The 20217-nt window shown below is 34.4% G+C and overlaps 1 protein-coding gene across 1 annotated transcript; it reads right to left on the reverse strand.

The window, feature by feature from the left end:
• Positions 1-17325: 17325 nt before the first annotated feature.
• LOC125421480 (uncharacterized) lies at positions 17326-19137 on the reverse strand. Its single transcript, XM_048470642.2, has one exon. The coding sequence runs from the start codon at positions 18741-18743 to the stop codon at positions 18363-18365; it is 381 nt and encodes a 126-aa protein (XP_048326599.1). The 5' UTR covers positions 18744-19137; the 3' UTR covers positions 17326-18362.
• Positions 19138-20217: the final 1080 nt, after the last annotated feature.

The following is a 20217-nucleotide window of genomic DNA, read 5'->3' on the forward strand; positions in this document are numbered from 1 at the left end:
ATACATAAATATGTATATATAGATATATAAATATATTCATCTGTAGATATCTATACATATATTCATATATTCATATATCACAATACACACACCCACACATATATATATATATACACAAAACATATGTACTTCAAACATACACATACATATGTGTTCATAAACAGATATATATAATTTAATTTGATTTTTTCAATTTTTCACATTTAATATAATAATTTATTAAAAAATAGCAACTTTTCAATTACAACACTATAATTCATAAATACGATATCAATGGAAAACTAAAGGAATGAGGAATACGTTACCAACCTCCATTGGGCTCAATTCGATCGGTAGTGATCGGAAAATGCCTGGGAAGTTTCGGCCAAACTTCCCATCTATGTGTCTCACAAATGGCTTAGAATTTGGTGGAATGGAGGATTTTTAAGATCAGGGGGTCAAAAACTAGGGGAGGAACCGATCTTACGGTTGAAAACTGTTGGAAAACCAACCAACAAATTAAGGAAACACTGGTTATTGGCATTGGGCCATAGATTTCGGTGTGTCCACCGACCAAAGGGTTGAAAATTGGACGGTTGAGGTCGCTTGGCCGTGAGTCACCATGTCGGGGCTGGCACGTGTGGCCATCCAGTGGTCAGAAAATGTTTTTTCATGACGACCCAAGAGAAAGGGAGAGAGAAAGAGAGAGAGAGAGAAAGAGAGAGGAAGAGAGAGAAAAAGAGAGAGGGAGGGAGATAGGGGGTGTTTTTCTCTCGTGAGGGAGTAGAAAAGAAAAAAAAAGAAAAAGAAAAAGAAAAAAATGAAAAAATTAAATTAAATAAAATAATAATATAATATAATATAATATTTTATTAAGGATGACATGTGGCACTTTCTCATCGTGACATGTGGTGCATCCCAACTGGTAACATATGGCATAATCAAAGACTCCTTTTAATACTCAACTATCCGGTAAGATCAGTTCCAGAAAAAATAAATAAAACTCTACAGACCCATAACTTTTCAACCGTAGGTCTAAATTAAGCGTGCCGCTAGTCTACAGACTCATTTTACATATGGTGGACATAGGCTTCACCTCCAAATCATCCATTACCATATAAGTCACAACCCCTTTCACATACCCTCCCTCACCACTTGATCAACTCCCTCCTTGTGCTGTAGCTTGGGCTGTAACATATGTCATCGATTTTGATATTGCCTTTATTGTACTATGGACACAAAAGTTTTTAGATCATTAACGATATAATGAAGGGTGCTCTGGTAAATGACTTGCTCGTATGTGTCCAAATTGCTTAGACAAATGTACATTTGTTTAGACACTGATGAAGATGCTTCTTTGAGCAACAAGAGAGGGGTAACAACATCACCATTTGTGGTAATTACCTTAAGGTTAAGCAGGGTTTCCTTGTTAAGGACAAATTGCATGTAAGTTTCACTGAGATTTTCGATACTCTCGTAAAGCTTACCTAGAGTTCCAACCATCCCTTTGCTCAAGGGAAGCCCAATTACAGTACCAATAGGCATGGACAAAATGGCAAAGATAAAATTTGGATAATTAACTTTGAAGAAAATCAAGATTATTTCTCGAGGAAATAAAAAAAAATTTAAGGTTAAATTGTCAACATAATTTGTAAAATGTGTTTGTTTGGGCAATTAATTGAAGAAAATCAAGGATATTTATACAGGAAATAAAGAATTTTGAGCAGAGACCGTTTCCTGGTAAAGAGCACAATAGATGAAATCTGTGGTGGCGCTGCTTGCTTCTGATTAATAGGAAAAGGAGGATTCAGCCAATAATAAAGATGTATCATTTAATCTTGAAGAAAATCAGGAAGTAATTCAAGGCTTTCACTAAACTGGATATCTATTGAATAGAGGCATTTTTCATTTGTAATGGGGCCTCTCCAACAGCAACCAATTCTCCAAGAATGATTTGAATTCTTTTTAACATATTCACCAATGATTTGAATTCTTTTTAACATATTCACCTTGTGTATTTGCTTAATTTTGTTATTTTCTTTGTTGAATCATTTGCACATAATTTTTTTTTTCTAAACCAAGAAAAAAAAACAAAGAACCTTTTACATTTATTTTGTTTTTATATTATTTGTCTATCAACACTTGTCTGATATAATTTTATTTTTGTTATTGCACTTTTCATTTTTAATTAAACAATGGCACGATGTAATCTTTGAAAAACTATTCTTTGTTATCAAATATATATGTATATATACATATGATTTTGATAGAGTAAGGACGTTGTGAGGATTTTACAATAAGGATATCCTATGTTGTGAGTTATATCATCTATTTAAATTGCAATATAAGACAAATAAATTATCAATCAAAATTTAAAAATAAATTAACCTTTTATTACAATTACTGTCATGTAAATACACACTAGAATCATTTATTCTTTTAACTGTCATTTATTTGTTAAAAAATAACATTTGATTTATATATTATTTTTAGTTTTGCAAGGTGGTTTTCCCAAATTTTAAAAAAATAACATTTTAAATGATTTGTTTTCTGGCTTTTAAATGATATTTGACTGCCTTAGTCTTTCCCCACATTAAAAGTATAGTTTTTTTCTTTTTTCTTTTTTTTTTCCCCTAAAATCAAAAGTGTGGGATTAATTTGTCTAACATAGGAATGGACACATTTATCATGTAATTTTGTGATCATCTGCTAAAGGAATTTCTCATATTTAGAGGAAGTACTCTGTTTATGTGTTGAATGAAGCTTAGCAAAAAACCTACCAAAATGTTTATTGATATGACAAATTGACATATTATTATTTTATTAATTAAAAAAATGAACATAATCTACATATGAATAAACAAATTCTCAGAGGAAAGATAAGTAAAAAATTTTCCATATCACTTAGTAAATATCATTTAACCTAGGTTTGAGATGTAATCTTAATAGTTTTACAATTGGGCCAAACCAATTCAATTTAAACATTAACTAAAACTATATAGAGTTGTTGAGGGGAAAAATACTTAAACTAATATTATATTTTCTCAATATTTAAAGTTCAATGAACCAAAAATTTTTATTTGGAATGGGGTATTCAAATGTCATTAATGGCCAAGAAAACATTACCAATATAGGTTATTCCACGAAAACCTGATACATTTTTGTGTGAAGATCCTTTAACATTAAATATATTGCAGGTAAGTGAAAACTCTGAAAATTATATATACATCTAGTTCTAACCATCTCTACTACTCCGTACTGAAAGGCTATTAGCCAAATAAAAAACAAAGGCAGAGACCTCATAAAAGCCTAAGCACAGTGTCATTATGGGCTATGAAGACTCAATTTATACTATACTTTGTTCAAAAGGACATCAGTAAGAACAATCTCTGTCTCCATTGATGCCTTCAGCAATTGTAAGCCCTGTACATTAATAAACATGAAAACTCAGCATAAAAGAGTTCCATAATTTGAAAATGCAATAACAAAAGAAATTGACTATTTAAATAAATATGAATTTCCATATATATATATATATATATATATTGTATGTGTTAGAAAATGTATATAAAAATGATAAATTTCAATATATACAATTCTGCTATAAAAAGCATGTTTGTGCATGACTAACATTCACAATACTTTGTGCGACAAAGATTGTTCTGTCATTGTATATCATAACATCAATTAAACATTATTATTTACCAAATCTCAAATACTGATTTTGAATCATACAACAACTATAAAATAATAATTCACCAAATACTTAACCAATTATTTTTGTAGCATAGTTAAAGTAGTTAAAGTGGTGTTTTTTAGAAGCCACAGCAAAAAGTAAACTAAGCCTTAATAAGAACTCAAAATATGCCTAAGCGAATGCATATATGCCAAATTGAGTTAAGTGAGCAAGATATTGATTAACCCTTTATGAATATTGGATTTCAGTGAAAAACTTCAACTAGTTGATCAAAGCCAACAAAAGAAGTTGTAGGGTTCTTTTTATGTAGGTGATCATGATGTCCAAAATGATAGTCAATCTCAATTGAGCTTGCCAATAACATTGCAGTTGATGGGTTTGTCTTGCTACCAGTGGTAGATTTGGTTTGAATAGAGAAGAGCCACATGGATATGGATGAGATACAACAATTTAAGTGGAATATGGATGGCAATGAGCTTTGCTACCAAAAACTCAGTACATAAAGAGATTGAATTGGAAAATGCAATGCAATAGAAAAAATAATTTTGAGAATGAAAATAGAAAGAGACATCAAACTCATTAATGTAACAGAGTTAATTACGTAGGGCAGGACTACCAAATTAGTATATTAAAAAATATGACATATAATCTTCTAACATTCCCAACATTGTTAAGCAAATCAGCTAACAATTTTGTATATTGATTTTGGCATTTTTCTTTTTCTATTTTACTTTTTTTTTTTCAGTGAATCAATTTCCTTCATATCAATTTGTTGACACGGTATTATTTCCACAATAAATTAAAAAGAAAAAGGGGGAAGATATTTAGAGAAAAAAATAGAGGAATCCCATAATGAATATATAAATACCTCATCGATCCCTATTGAAACAATCTTCTCCTCCAGAGTACTAGTGTCTTTGACATTGAAAGTTGTAAGCATTAATAAGGTAGAAACAAGTGAAAGAGGCTTGACTTGTAAATCATCCATAACAATATAATTGATTTGATCTTTCACATACCCTTTTCCTTTTGAATCATCATCTTCACCAGAGGCAGAGGAGGAGGACAAACCACCCTTGTCTGTAGCAACAAAATTGAGCTTGGCAGTGATTTTGCTGTGGCACTGAGGACATTGAGCTCGTGGATCATCAGTTACATAGTTATGGAATCCAGGGTAAATTCCATAGTTTGCATTCCTAATTCTTGGGCAAATATACCGCTTCCGTCGCTTGTTCGACTTCGTCCTTGTCGACGCTTTCGATTTTGACAATGGGGAATTGGGAAAAATCAGAGGAGGTTTAAAAGAATTAGCCATTGTCGAGATTAGGTTGGAAGTAACTGGTATTGAAGTTTTCAATGCTGTGGAAAAGCTTACCTAGACAACCTACCATGCCTTTGTTTGATAGGATCTTGATTATGGAGGCCATTGGTAGTAAGACAAGCGTAAATAGGAAATCTATGAAGTCCTTGTTTGCTTCAGCAAATAGGACTATTTTCCTCTCTGTATTTATTAGAAGCTTCAATTGCAAACCACCATCACCATCAGTATCAACATCAATGACGTTGTTGTTGTTGTTGTTGTTGTTGTTGGGGATGTTAGGGTTAGGGTTAGGGTTAGGGTTAGAGGCAGAGGCCGCCATTGATGTCATTATGGAAGATTTTGGATTATGAAGGAAAGAAGTAGTTGCCGTCTTGCAAAGATGCATCTATGTATATATATATATATATGGATTATGGACTTAGGGCCCACTTTTGAAGCAAAAACAAAGCTAGATGTTTTGTTGGGATTCTAAGTTTTATATTTAGGGTTTTTTCGAAAACTAGCCACCCTGTAAATCATTTTTTGAAGAATAGCAAAAAAAATTTTTTTTTTTTAAAACTAGCCACCTTTGGACAAAAATACCCTTGACCAAATTGAAAATTACACAATATGTTTTTTCTTATCCTTTCCTTCTTCCTCTACACACCCGTTCATGTTTTGTGCAAGACATTCTCTAATGGGCCACAAACACTCTTTGCATCTCATCTACTCTCACTTTCTTTTTCTTGTATTTTCTCATTTCTGAAACTAAACTCAGGTAAAAATTTTCTCTTTTTTCTTATTAGATGAAACTGAGGAAATATGGGTATGTATTTTTTTTTCTCCTTTTTCTTGTATTTTTTGTTAGTTTTGTATTTTTTTAAGATTTTTATTTAATATGGGTATGTAAGAAATTAATTTATGAGCTGTTATATGTGAGTTTAAAGATACTTAGGTCAATATAGTTTAAAAATGGGGAAAAATTTGTGTAAAATTGAAAAATCATGAAAAACAGTAAAAACGGAGGAAATTTGGTGAAAAAGATGAACTTCCGCCATTTTCCTGCAGTTTGTCAGTTTTCATAAGTTTTCCGCCAGTTTTCTACCAGTAGGAAAACGCTATATTTGGTGTCAGGACCCGTCCAAAATTCCTCACCGGAACCCTAGACAAGCCCTGATCCCAGGGAAACCCTACCGGATCCTCCTATGGAAAATCCGGCAGAACCTCCCCTAAGGGATGGACTTACCACAAATTCCTGCACTAAAAACACACTTCTATAACGTCCCCCTTATTCCTCCCACAATACTACCAGTTGATTCCACAAATTTCAGCACTCCAAAAATAAATAACAGTAATCCAGTGCATAATAAATACATAAGTGTCCCATACAGTATACAGAGCTTCATGAAGTACTACTAAGTATAGAATACAACAAGAGTGAAAGAAATATTACAACTGCAATAAAAGAAGATCAAGGTACTTCACGAACTAAACAGCGATGCAGATCAAGTCCGCTCCGGATGAACACCGACAACCTGGTACCTAAAAGAACGGAATTTGAAAATATGAGATGCTAATCATCTCAGTGAGTGACCCTATCTACTATACAATATAATACCACGGTAATAAAGTAGATAAATAATAATTAATTGGAAATAATAATTTCTTTCAAAACCCTTACAATTCTCTCGGTTGGAAAAGTTCCCCTTTTAAAACTTTTTCACAAAACCCTTTGTTCGTATTCCCCGAAAACCAAGACATCACATAAATACCAGAAACAGTAATAATTATATTTTTAATTCCAATACAATTTCAAAATATTTATTTTAAAATCACAGTTCTGAAAATCACTTGATGCACCCACTATATACCAGTGGCGCCAACAGTACCCAGCGTCCCAAGGTACCGCCAGACAGGAGGTTATAGAAAGAAACCGGCATACGGTCGCGTGGCGTCCCACTGCGCTGCTGCTAACTGGTGTCCCGACCATGGAGGGGTGGCCTACCCTCATCCAATGGCAACCACAGGACAACCTCATAATATCACCTGCGCGCTACTCACACCCACCTGCGCGCTAATCACATCCGTGTGCACACTAACCATATCACATATAAACAGAACACCAGTACGTGCACGATGCATCTAAAAATCATAAAATCCACATATTTAATTTGTATATCAAAATCTCAAATTTCCCATAAACATAACGGGTTTATTCCATCCAATTGAACCCGGAAATTCTCCACAATTTCTTTATAATTAACGCCATAAATTCCATGATTTTCAAATCCACCAACTCCCAAATCCACCACTTTAAATATTCACATTTTCCCAATAGCATAAATAATTCTTGAAGTGTAATAATTAAATCACATAATATTCCATGGGCATGCTTACAAAAATTGAAGTCACCAACATAAACAAATATTTTCCTTGAAATATTTGAAAATCAAATCATGCCCGATTTAATGTTAAAATCACAAGAATTTCAAAATTCTCAAGACCATAAAATAATTTTCACATGGCATAAATTTATATAATGCATATTTTCTTTAATCAAAACAATTTCACCAATAATTCCACAATAAATCAATTAAATATTTGGCACATAGAATTTAAATTCCAAATATTCAAATCACACATAATATTCACCAATTTAATTTCCGAAATTAATTTGAAGGTGGGTCACTCACCTTAAGCATGTATCTCAATCAAGATCCTCCGTAGGATCGACTCCGCTACTCGCGCGTGCACCTAAAACATCCACAATACACCACACCACAAATATTAATATTTTAATCGGGTAACTCCCAAATGGGTACCAGGGGAGCGAACACCAAACGACATCTAAAATTTACGAGTTATATACCGAATCGAAGCTCGAGTGATGAGGATCACGGATTCGGTCTTAATTTCCGGTGATCGGACCCGAGGTGGTCGGAATCTCGCTGGAATTTTGGGTTTCGACTCCGTAATTTTCCCAAACTGTCATGAATTGGCGGAAACGGATGCCGGATTCGGGTTCAGGAGGTCGAACACAGTCGGGAGGGATCGGCGGTGCAACTGGGTACTCACTGGAACAGTAACTTCCGGCGAGCCGCCGCGGTCACCGGCAACCGTCGCCGGCGGCGGCGCGTGCGGTGGCCATTGGCTGAGATTTTTTGCAAATTTATAGATCGAGGGGAGAGGAATCCAACGGGACCGGCGGTGAGGCAAACGGAGGCCGGACGGCGGAGAAATCGGGGTTTGAAGATTTTCGGCCCCTCGGCGGAAAAAGCTCCGATCCCTGCACGTCGGAGGTCTGGTGGCCGTGAAATTTGGTGGGTAGGCCGGACTTGAGGAGGTGGTGAGGGGTGGCTGGCGCATGTGGCCTGAAAATGGCCGGAAAGGGGTCAATCGGCGGTGGCCGGCGATGTAGGGAAAAATCGTCGCCGATCTTTGTCGCCTCGATCCGGGTGCGTCCGGCGGCCAACGGCCGTGAAAATTGGAGGTTTGGGTCGCGGGGAACTGGGCTTCACCGGTGGCCAGCGCGTGTAGCCCTCCGATAGCCAACCGGTGGTGGCCAATCGTTTCTCTCTCTCCCTCTCTCTCTCTTCTCTCTCTCCTCTCTTTCTTTCTCTCTTCTCCCCGAGATTTTTGTCAAATAAAAGCCACAGTGGTGACACTGTTCATCCACGTGGACCAATCAGGTGACGACACGTGGCATTTCACTGTTCATCGACTCAAAAACATTAAAATATTACGGTATCCAGCAAACTTCACGCGTCCATAACTTTTTAACCGGATGTCCGTTTTAAACGTGCCACTAGTCTGTGAACTCGTATCGAGGAGCACTTCATAACCATGCATGAGTCAAAGCTCATTTCCCCATAAATAAAAAGTCATCTCAGGCACCCCTTGGACAGTTTGGACCTCAACTTGTTTTGCTCATAACTTTCAAACCGTAGCTCCATTTTCGACGTGCTACTAGTCTACGAACTCATGCCAATGTGTACTTCGTAACGGTACCTCAGTCAACCTAGAATTTCAACCGAGTCAAAAAGTCAACTTTTGACCCTTAGTCAACGGTCAAAGTCAACAGTCAACCTCGGTCAACGTGCAAAAATTCCGACATGGTTCGGGACGGGGTGTTACATTTGGCCCAAAAGAACAGAATCGACTTTTTTTAATACAGTTAATATGTTTATTTAGTATTATTCAAATTGTTATATATTTATTGATTTAGTTTAATGTTATTTATTTAATTTTGTAGTAAAATAGAAGATGATAATATTGTAATGGAACATTGGTACAAAATGATGGTGGTAATTGGGAATATCGAAATGGTAAAAATATAATAGTTTCCATCGGCAAGAGATGCACAAAATTAGAGTTAGAGGATGAGATTTTCAATTCTATTGAGATAGATCAAAATGAATATTTGCTAAAGCTAAAATGGATATATGGATGATGTGCAGAAAAGTTGAATCTGACAGAAATACACTGTGATAGGGATGTGAAATGCTTTCTTCAAGAAGTGAGGAATGGAAGGATGACAATGATGCGGCCTCCATTGTATGTTGAGGTGATTTTGAAAGTTGAACATGTATCTAGAAATGTTCATCAAATAGCCTTTGCTTCGGATAGTGGGAGTAATCTTCATTCTTTTGCTTGTCCTCCAATTGGCGTTTGTCTACCACACGTTTTCGGTATTGAACCTATTCAAGCTACATCTTAGGAAATTATGGTTCACGAACCTCAGTTTAGAGATCAAGTTGATGTTCGTGGGGCCTGGACATCATTAACATCCACAAAGGAGTTGATGTTGGAGGTGACTATGCTGAACGGTTTCCCAACGATGAGGAGTATGAGCAGTTGCATAATATTGATCATTATGAGAATTACAATATAGCAGGGGATGATGTTGATCATAATGATGTAGATTTTGATCATGAGTTGCTGGACAATGATAATGATATGCATCCTGAAATGAACAATGAAGGAGTTGATGATGTTAGGGTTCATCGTGCTACAAGTGACCACATATCATCGAGTAACAAAAGTGGTTCCATGGCCATATTTTCGTCAAAGTTCACTAGCTGTAAGAGCATAATAGTTGGACAATTATTTCACAATAAACGTGACTTACAGAATAAACTAAGTATCTATTGTATGCATGAAAATAAGGAGTTCAATGTGACATGGTCAACTACACAACGGTATGAGGTTGTATGCTTGGAAAATATTTGTAAATGGTCACTACGTGCAACCACATTTAAAAATGGAGAAATATTTGTTGTGAGAATTTTTGATAATGTACATAGTTGCTCGTTAGATATCATGCATCAAGAACATAAGCACGTCAGTAGTCGGGTTATCGGGCAATGTATCAAATCTAAATATGAAAGGATTACACTTGTTTACAAACCCAAAAAAATTCAACATGATTTTTTACAGAAATATAGGGTGAATATAAGCTACAACAAAGCATGGAGAGGTAAAGAGTATGCACTTAACAGTGTTAGGGGATCTTCAGAGGAGAATTTTGCTAAGTTGCTTGCCTACTGTTATGAGTTAGTGTCGAAGAACCCTGGGACTCTTACACGTATCAAAACAGACGATAATAACAATTTTGTATATTTCTTTATGGCGATTGGAGCAAGCATTAGGGGATTTATATCCCACATAAGACCCATGTTGGCTATTGATGCGACTACATTGAAAGGGAAATACAAAGGGTATACACATTGCATCGGGCATGGATGGCAATAAGCAAATATATCCTTTGGCTTTTGGCATTGGAGATGGAGAGAACGAGCAAGCATATACATGGTTTTTCCAAGACCTCAAGGATGCCATTGGAGATTTCCTGGATTTGATGTTTGTGAGTGATAGACACCCTGCTATTGAAAATGCATTATGGAAAGTTTTTCCCAATGCATACCATGCGTTGTGCACGTACCATATAAACAAAAATATTAAAGAAAATGGACATGAGAAAGATGAAACAATAATACAATGTTTCATGCTCGCAACTAGTGCATATTTGGTTGAAGATTTTGAGTTTTATATGGGGCAAATTGAGGCAAAAAACAGTAGGGCTGCCTAGTACATTCGATCATGTGACCCTATAAGGTGGGCATGTTCTCTTTCTCCATATAGAAGGTATACTATCATGACCACCAATATTGCAGAAAGCTTGAATGGTATTTTGCTAGATGCTAGAGAGATGCCAATAGTAGCATTAATTGAGTACATATGGGATTTACTGCAAATGTGGTTTTATGAGCGACATACTGCAGGTGCAAAATTAACGAAGCCTGTGACTGACCATATAGAAGAACAACTCAAACTCGAAATTTGGAGTCTATCGAACTATGTGTGAAGGCCGTTAATATGCATAAATTTCTTATGGAAGGTGGGAGTTTGAGGGGTACAGTTAATCTCCAGTCAAAAACATGCTCATGCAAAGTCTTCGATCTTGATCAATATCCTTTTTATCATTGTATTACCGCTTGCAGAGAATGCAAAATTGCTCCTTATGGCATGTGTTCTCATTACTACACCGTGGATGCATATCGTGCAGCTTATGCTGAGTCTATTTACCCTATGTTAGATGAAAAATAGTGGCATGATCCAGATGACGTGGCAAGTCATATTGTTCTTCCACCAAGATGGACACGTAGGCAAGCTAGTAAGCCGAGGATACAATGCATACCATCCGAAAGGGAAGATGTTATTGGACGTAGATGTAGCCGATGCGGTGGTGTTGGACATTATAGGCAAAGATGTACGAATCCATTGTCTTATGCTTCGAATTAGAAAGTTTTAATTTAGTGTTATGGTTTAATATGTTTTGATAATTATTTCATATCTTGGATATTATATTTTCTACTCGACGATGGAAGATTTATTAGCAATTTTTTTTTTTTAAAGAATTTAATCCCAAATGAAAAAAAGGCTTTTTAAAGTTGATTTTAAATCTTTAGTTTACATCTCATTTTATGAAATGTCCAAATGATTTTGAAAAGAAAAACAAATATATATTATTTTTTCTTTTCTTTAAAATGGTTATTGATTTTAAACATCAATACATTCTTTGTTGAATCCATCTTCATCCTATATAATATTTATCTCCACTCTCAATTTTTTTACCCCACTATTAACTTAAATAATCTATTAGAAATTGATTTTTCAGGTGGAGAAAATTAATTTCCGATAGGAGTAAATATTATTCAACAATTTCCGCTTGGAGGAAATTTTTTCCAACAGGAGTAAAATAATTTCCGCTTGGAGGAAAAATTTTCCGACAGGAGGAAAATGATTTCTGCTTGGAGGAAAAATTTTCCACCTAGAGAAAAATTATCCAGAAGCTTCAATTGGTCTCCATAAGGGGTTTCCGACTGTAGGAAAATTTTTCCTCCAGAAGGAAAAATTTTCCACCTCGAGGAAATATTTTCCGACAAGCTGAAAATTTTTCTAGCACCACGCCTTCCAAAATTAAATACCATAGAATCCTTGTTGTCGCAAACACACTGCCTATACAGCATACTATTGACGATGTGGCCATTAAATTGTATCTCGTTGGCCTTCAAAAAGTGGCCAAAACAGCTATCCTCGAAGTTCTTTATTTGGGCTGGAGTAAGCTTGAACTTAATATCCGATACGTCATTCCAGAAGTTAGATCTACAATTAACCTTTGCTCTCGATATCTCCGAGTCCCAAAACATTCGTTGGTATTTTGAATCCATTTATCTGCAAATCAAATACAACTAACAAATCATAACATATGCTTGCATATGGACAGCAAAATCGAAAGGACCAAAAACATATTAAATAGTAAAAAAGAAAAATCTAACGAAAATTCCACCGAACAATTACAATTTGAAAGTTTAGAACAAAAAGATATTTATGCATCTATTGGAAACAATTTTTGAACTAGAGGAATCTGTTTTCCATCGAGAGAAAAATTTCTTTTGACAGGAGGAAAACGCTTTTCGCCAGGAGGAAATTTCTTTCCGATAGGAGGAAGCACTTTTTCCGCCAGGAGGCAAAATTTTCTGCTTGGAGGAAAAAAATTTCTGCCTGGAGGAAAAATTTCCAGAACCTACAAATGACATATACCTAACAGGGTTTGTGCAAAATTATAATGAAAATGGCTAAAACTTTTCTAACCAGCGCATATGTGGATTTAAAAGCTACAATATCTTCTATATATTAGTGTACATTATACATTAGGCAACAAATCAACCATGCACATGTGACATTGCTTTCTAAGGATAACCTATGGTTCTAACACATATTAATCATTATGGTTTCACATTCAAACCTCCCATTAAATTCAACAAAAACACAACTTCATGATAGTTTTAATTTCGCATTTCACATTCTAACCATGCAACACAAACATTTCTGTCACACCAAATAACACAATATTATATGCATGGCTCATAATGACAAAGGTTCAAAATTGAGCAATTTATAAAGAGATGACTTGTCATCTCTAAAATAATCCATTATGAAAATTATCAACAATTCTGAAAAACCATTCAATGCAACACAAATAAAGGTTTTCATATTAGTTTGTTACATTAAATCGAAATTAGTTTGCAACATTTTTTCTATTTTGTTCAGAGAAGCAACTTACATTAATGGGGGACAAACCAGCACCAATGCTTCCCTATCTATTTATATATATATATATATATATATCTCTTTCTCTATCTCTGTAAGTGTGTGTGTAATTTTCTCAGCAAACACTTGTAACTCTAACGATCACAAATTTTGTGCTTCAATTTTCTGCTCGGTCAATTTTCTGCTCGGTCCATCACTTGCTCCTCCAATGCTGAAAAATATAGAAAATCAATATTAGTAACAAAAAAGAGATTGACAACAACGAGTATATTGTTTTAATTTCAGTAATGTCCATTTATTAAAATCCCCCAATACAAATAATAACAAAATGAAGAAACAAAAAACCCCATGCACACATGTGGATGGAACAAATTGCTTATACCAAAATGTAAACAACTTAAAGGTCACATACGTTTGAGCAAAATACAGAGAAAAAACAGAGTAAATGTCGCATAAGTTTAACAATCTATCTATACGGTATATCATGCTATAACAAGCTTAGTAAATGTTAGCACAGTCAGAAATACATGCTAAAGCTGCATCTTATGCAGAAACCATACATATAGCAATTTCTCAAATCATAAACCACAAGATCAAATAAGTTATGGTTAAGACAATCACTTAAGATTATTCAAATGCCAATCAAGTATGCTTTACCATTTTCATGGTTTTCTTTCTGGTCTAAGTAACTAAGGCTTAACTAGGAAGTTTAATTAATTCGATAATAACATTATAACATCAGTAGAACTATTCAAGCTTAAAGGAAGAGATATGTTTCATAGCACTATACTAATTAATCATAAAACTTAAGAACATGACTCCTACTATAAGTGTCTTTAGCATCAAAGTCCTTCCAAAGAACAATAAACATGCTGAAAATATTAATGAGTTAAAAGTAAACTCAGACAACTAGCATCGTAGACTACGTTGCCTGATCCAAATTATACATCATGTTATTCAAAAATGTTTCTTTGTTAAAACCATAATTTATTAATAACCTTGCATCCCTAAAAAAAAATAAATAAAAAAATTTCCTAAACTAACATAATTTCTTAAGAAACTCATATGATGACAAACAAACAAGTACTAAAATATTTTTTTTTTTTTTAAAAAAAAAGGGAGAAAGGAAGAAAGAAAATTCTGATAGAACCTCAAATACAAATATCCAATATAACTTGGCCAAGCTCAACCATCTGGAAGGCCAACACATACACACAAAAATTCTGTCTAGTAAATATCGATTCAGTAAAGTAATAATAAATTCCAAGAAACTTTTAACCTTGTAACTTGCTCAATGTACCAAACACTTGCCTAATCCATAAAACCAGGAAATGAAAACGATCAAACAGAAACGACCAAGAAAAAATTTAAATAAATAAAATCAATAAGAATATGGAGAGGCATAAGCTTTAAGTTCATGATCAGATACTCAATTGGAGAAGAATATGCTTCAGAAAATTGATAATCAAAAGAATCGTGAAGTTCAGATGGAAAATACATACATTGAACAAGCACAAGCACATATATACATACATACATATATATATATATATAAGTATAAATATAAAAATGAAAAAAACAAAAAACAAAAAAAGAAGAAGAAGAAGAAGAAGAAGAGGAAGAAGAAGAAATCCTAAAAGACAAAAAAAAAGAGAAAAAGAGAACCTTGAGGAGGAAAAAAAGAAGATGGCAAAGGAGGGTGGATGGAGTGGTGAAAGAAAAGAAGACGAAGAAGAAGAAATCTTTGCTAGCCAGAGATGGTGGAGACAAAGGGTGCATTTGGCATATATAATGGACTCTCTATATGATAGAAATATGAAATTATGCCCTAATTCTCTCTCTCTCTCTCTCTCTATTTCTATTTCTCTTTCTATTTTGGAAAATTATATGAAAGCCGAGGATAGTGGGTGAAGCTGCACGCACCCAAAAAGAAAGCTTTGCTATTTGACTCGGAATGCAAGCAACGATGAGCTATGGCACACTTTCTGTGTACTTGAAGATTTTAAGCGAACAAGAAGAAGAAAAAAAATGTTATAAGTTGTTGGAAAGAAAAACATACCGCACCGGTCCTTTCAGAGAAAGGTTACCTTGCAGCTGTGGCACCAGCTAGCCCCTGGTGGGAGGACGACGACGGCGAACGGCACAACAGTGGTGCGAGGATGACGACGGCGGCGAACGGCACGACAGTGGTGCGAGGATGACGACGGCGGTGAACGGTATGGAAGGCATTGCCTTTCGTGTCTCCTCTGTCTCTGGTGGCTCTCAATTGAACGAATCTTACCGACACAACGATGGACGAGGATGATGCCAGTGAACAGGAGACGAATGTTGGTGAAAATAGCGACTGGGATGGTATTTTTTGAAAAGCCCTAGCTGCGTTTTCAAAGGGAAAGTAGAAAAAACAAAACTGAAACCAAAAAAAATAAATAAATAAACAAGACAAAAGGCCTTTTGATAGAGAAAAGAACAAAAAAAATAAAATAAAATAAAAGAAACAACATAAATAAGGGTACTTTAGTCCGAAAGTGTAAAATATTTGTTAGTTTTAAAAAAAAAAAAAATTTTTTTTTGCTATTCTTAAAAAACGATTTAGGAGATGGCTAGTTTTCGCAAAAACCCCTTGTATTTATGTATCCGTTGCCATGTCCAATTTTTTTCATTTTTTCTTTTTGAATATAAGAGAAAAATAAAAATCAAACCTCTTTGAAGTAAACTTACATGGGGCGGACAAAATTAAAGAATTAATATTTCTGGTTAGTTAATGAAGCACAAAGTAATATCTATATGATATATGATAATTTATAATGTGGGAATTTAATTTACTACTTCTATTACTATTTCTAATAAAATATGATTAGTTATTCATATGAATAAAAATTAAGAAAAAGTATATCATTTTTATTTATATGTTGAAATTAAAACTTTATAAAGAATTTTTTTCATATAATTAAAGTTTATATATATATTTATGGTACTATAGTAATCAATTTAAATCTAAATTATCGAAATATTATGGTAAGAATAACTTAAAGTTTATTTAGATTAAAATATTTATTTTTTTGATAATTATTTAGATTAAAATATAGAAATAAGAAGAATTATTATTTCTTCAAACGGAGGAGCAATTTTCAAATTCCAAAACTATATATAGGAGAAACTAAATTTATAAAATAAATATATTCTTTTATATCAAATGTGCCCTTAGAAATTTGATTGATTTTGGATAATTAATCTCGAATAAATCATGGTTACTTCTGAAGATGTCTTGATTTTGGGAAATTAGTTTTGAAGAAAATCTTGAGGAAATAACAATTAAGGAGAGATTGTCAACATAGATGTAAAAATTTGTTTGATCTATGAAAATTAATCTTGAAAAAAAAAATCAGAGAATGATTCAAGGCTTTGACTAGCCTGGAGGTTTATTATTTCATTTGTAATGGGACCTCGCCAACAACAACCAACCCAAAATTCTGCAAAAATGATTTTAAATATTTCTCTTGAACATATTTGTCCATCTTTACTCAATGTCTCTTTAGCTTATTTTGTCATTTTTCTTTATTGAATCATTTTCATATGAAAGTCCTTTTTTCTTTTTCTTTTTTTTTTTTTTTCCAAAGACAAAGATGAGGTCAACATGCACAATTTAATTAATTTAAAAGAAAAGTGCAATAAAAGAAATTAGAACAGACAATTGTTGATAGAGAAATAAAACACTAAAGAAATCTAAAAGCTAACAGTCAAATTAAAAAAAAAAAAGGGACAACTCATAAAAGCCTAATCACAATGTCGTTTGGTGCTATGATTGATCGAATTTATTCTATACTTTCTTTAGAAAGACATCAGTAAGAACAGTCTCTGTCTCCAAAGATGCCCTCAGCAATGTTAAGCTCTGTCTATTAAATAAAAAAAATGAAAACTTATAACAAAAGAGATGGCAAAATTGGACAATGCAAAAAGAAAAGAAATTGAATATTTAAATAAAAGGCAAAATTTCCCATATATATTTTATGTGTTGGACATGTATAAGGGAAGAGAGGATTTCTATAGATGCACAACCATCAATTTGAAAAGGAAAGTAGTAACTTATATTATCAATTACATATGCAACAGGCCCTAATGAGGAAGTTTATTTGATTAGCTCTAATTTAGTAATAATTAACTCTTAAATAGAAACAATGAAGTATGCTAGCTAATATTGTATATATGCCAACTTGGGTATGGTGAGCAAGATACTGATAAGCCCTAATGAATGTTGGATTTTAGCGGGTCATAATTTTTTTATTTTTTTTAAGGGTGTCGGGAACAGAATCTTAAATTGAGTTTTGCCAATGAAAAAACATGATTTTCTTGTGCAAAACTCTGGATGACAAGCAATGGTAGATTTGGTTTGAATATAGGAAGATCCACATGGACATGAATTAGACACAGCAAGATTTAATTGGAATACAAACGGCAGTGAAAATTGTTCTAACCAGGCTCTGCTACCAAAAACTCAAGTCAAAAAGAGGTGGAATATTGGGGGGAAAAAAAATTGCAATAGAAAAGAAATTGAGCATGAAAATACAAGAAAACATCAAATATAATGTCTAAGATGAAACTCTCAGATGAAAATTTATTCGTAAGTGGGGCAAGACTACCAAATCAGCTCAGCATTTGTATTGATTGTGGTTGTTTATTATTATTATTATTATCATCATTATTATTATTATTTATTTTCAGTAAATCAAAGATCTTTCAGAAAGATAAAGGAATTCACAGAATTTAAATTCATACCTAACTGATGCCAACTGAAACAGTCTTCTCCACCAGAGCACCATTGTCTCTGACATTGAAAGTGGAAAGCATAGATAAGCTTGAAACAAGTGGGAAAGGCTTGACTTGTAAATCATCCATAACCATATAAGTAACCCCATCTTTCACATACCCTCCACCTTCTGAACCTTTTTCACCACCAGAGGCAGAGGAGGACAAACTCTTGTCAGCAGCAACAAAAGTGACCTCAGCGGAGATGTTGCTGTAGCAATGAGGACAGTTTGCTTGTGGGTCATCAGACACATACCTATGGAATCCATGGCGATGATGGTTTTCATCATAAGCCAACCAGTTCTCTTCTCCATTGATTCCACCACACCCATATCCCGTACTCGGACACATATACAGTTTCTGAGGCGTTTTGGCTTGTGATTGGGAATTGTTGAAAAACAGAGGATTTAAGGAAATACCCTTTAATAGTGTATGATTAATGGGTTCAATATGGTTTCTTTGCTGAGATTGGGTTGGAGGTAACCGGGATTGAAATTTTCGATGCTCTGGTAAAGCTTACCAAAAGAACCCACCATGGCATTGCTTGGAGAGGATATTGACTACGGTGGCAATTGGCAACGAGCAAATTGTGAAGAGGAAATCGACAAAGCCCTTGTTGGCTTCGGCGAATAGTACCCTTTTGCTGTGTGTGTCTATTAGTAGCTTCAATTGTAAACCATCATCGTTGTTAGGGTTTGGGTCAGAGCTAGAGGAAGCCATTGGTTTGGTTAGGGAAGATTTTCGGATTCTGTAGGAAGAAGTGGTAGTTGAGGTCTTGCTCTTGGAGACCATTAACCAATATATATACATTCGGATATGGACTTGGCCCCCCTTTCTCGTAAAAAACAAAGGAGGTAGAGGTTTTGTGGGAATCTAGTACATTGGCCTTTTTTTTTATTTTTTTATTTTTTATTTTAATTAAATTCTGAAAAACTTGTCCCAAAAACAATATATATATATATATATATATTAAATGATTTATTTATCTGGCTTTTATATGATTATTTGACTCCTTAACCACAAGCAGATTGTATTTCCTTAACATTGTACATCAAATTGTATAATTCCTATTCCAAATAGGAAAAGACATTGTGGATTAAAATCTATAAATATACCAAAAGCCGACGACTGAAATATACTGCAGCTTTGCTTGTTCTTCTTCTTGTATTACGTTTTATTTTCGGTTAGAAGTGACTTAATTCTGTTACCCTTAGCTATATACCCTGTTTATACATCCCAAATTAACAACTGTGGAGAGATGTTTAGCAGCAACCAAATAACGTGGTTTGCTGATGACACTAATGTGTATCGTGTTAAAATTCAGAAAACTGAAAAAAAACTCGCCACGTACAACACCTGTTAAATGGTGCCATCTTTATACTTAATCCAACGACTGGGCAGGTCTTCCACAAAAGTGTGTGGAAAAAGGCAGAGGGAGGGGGAGAGGCAGGACAAAAAGGTCTTGGTTAGGTGGCAAAGTGGAAAACAGCTGAACAAGTTGCTGCTTTTGTGAGGTCTTTGCCTGTTGAACAGCAGCCAAACCAAATCGTTGCGACTCATAAACGAATGCTTCATCCTTTGCAGGTTCTATTGGTTGGTGATTTCCCCAACATAGTTATAAAAAGCTGCAAGAGATCAGCTGCAACTTCCATTCCAGGCTTTCTTGAGAATTGGGAAATTTGGTGATCTTAAAGTCTACAGAGCCAAAGGAAACAGTGGAGCTACGTAATGAGATGTTTCTAAATTTCAACATTTACGATCAGTGGTTGAAGAGTATTTCATCATACGCTGCATTCTCTATACTCATTCTCATCAAGCACTCCTT

This window comes from Ziziphus jujuba, chromosome 8 (assembly GCF_031755915.1).
Source record: "Ziziphus jujuba cultivar Dongzao chromosome 8, ASM3175591v1".
Taxonomy (NCBI): domain Eukaryota; kingdom Viridiplantae; phylum Streptophyta; class Magnoliopsida; order Rosales; family Rhamnaceae; genus Ziziphus; species Ziziphus jujuba.

What these genes read in the sequence shown, in the direction of transcription:
- LOC125421480 (XM_048470642.2), bottom strand. Translation starts at nt 18,743, where the DNA reads ATGTGTCCGAGTACGGGATATGGGTGTGGTGGAATCAATGGAGAAGAG.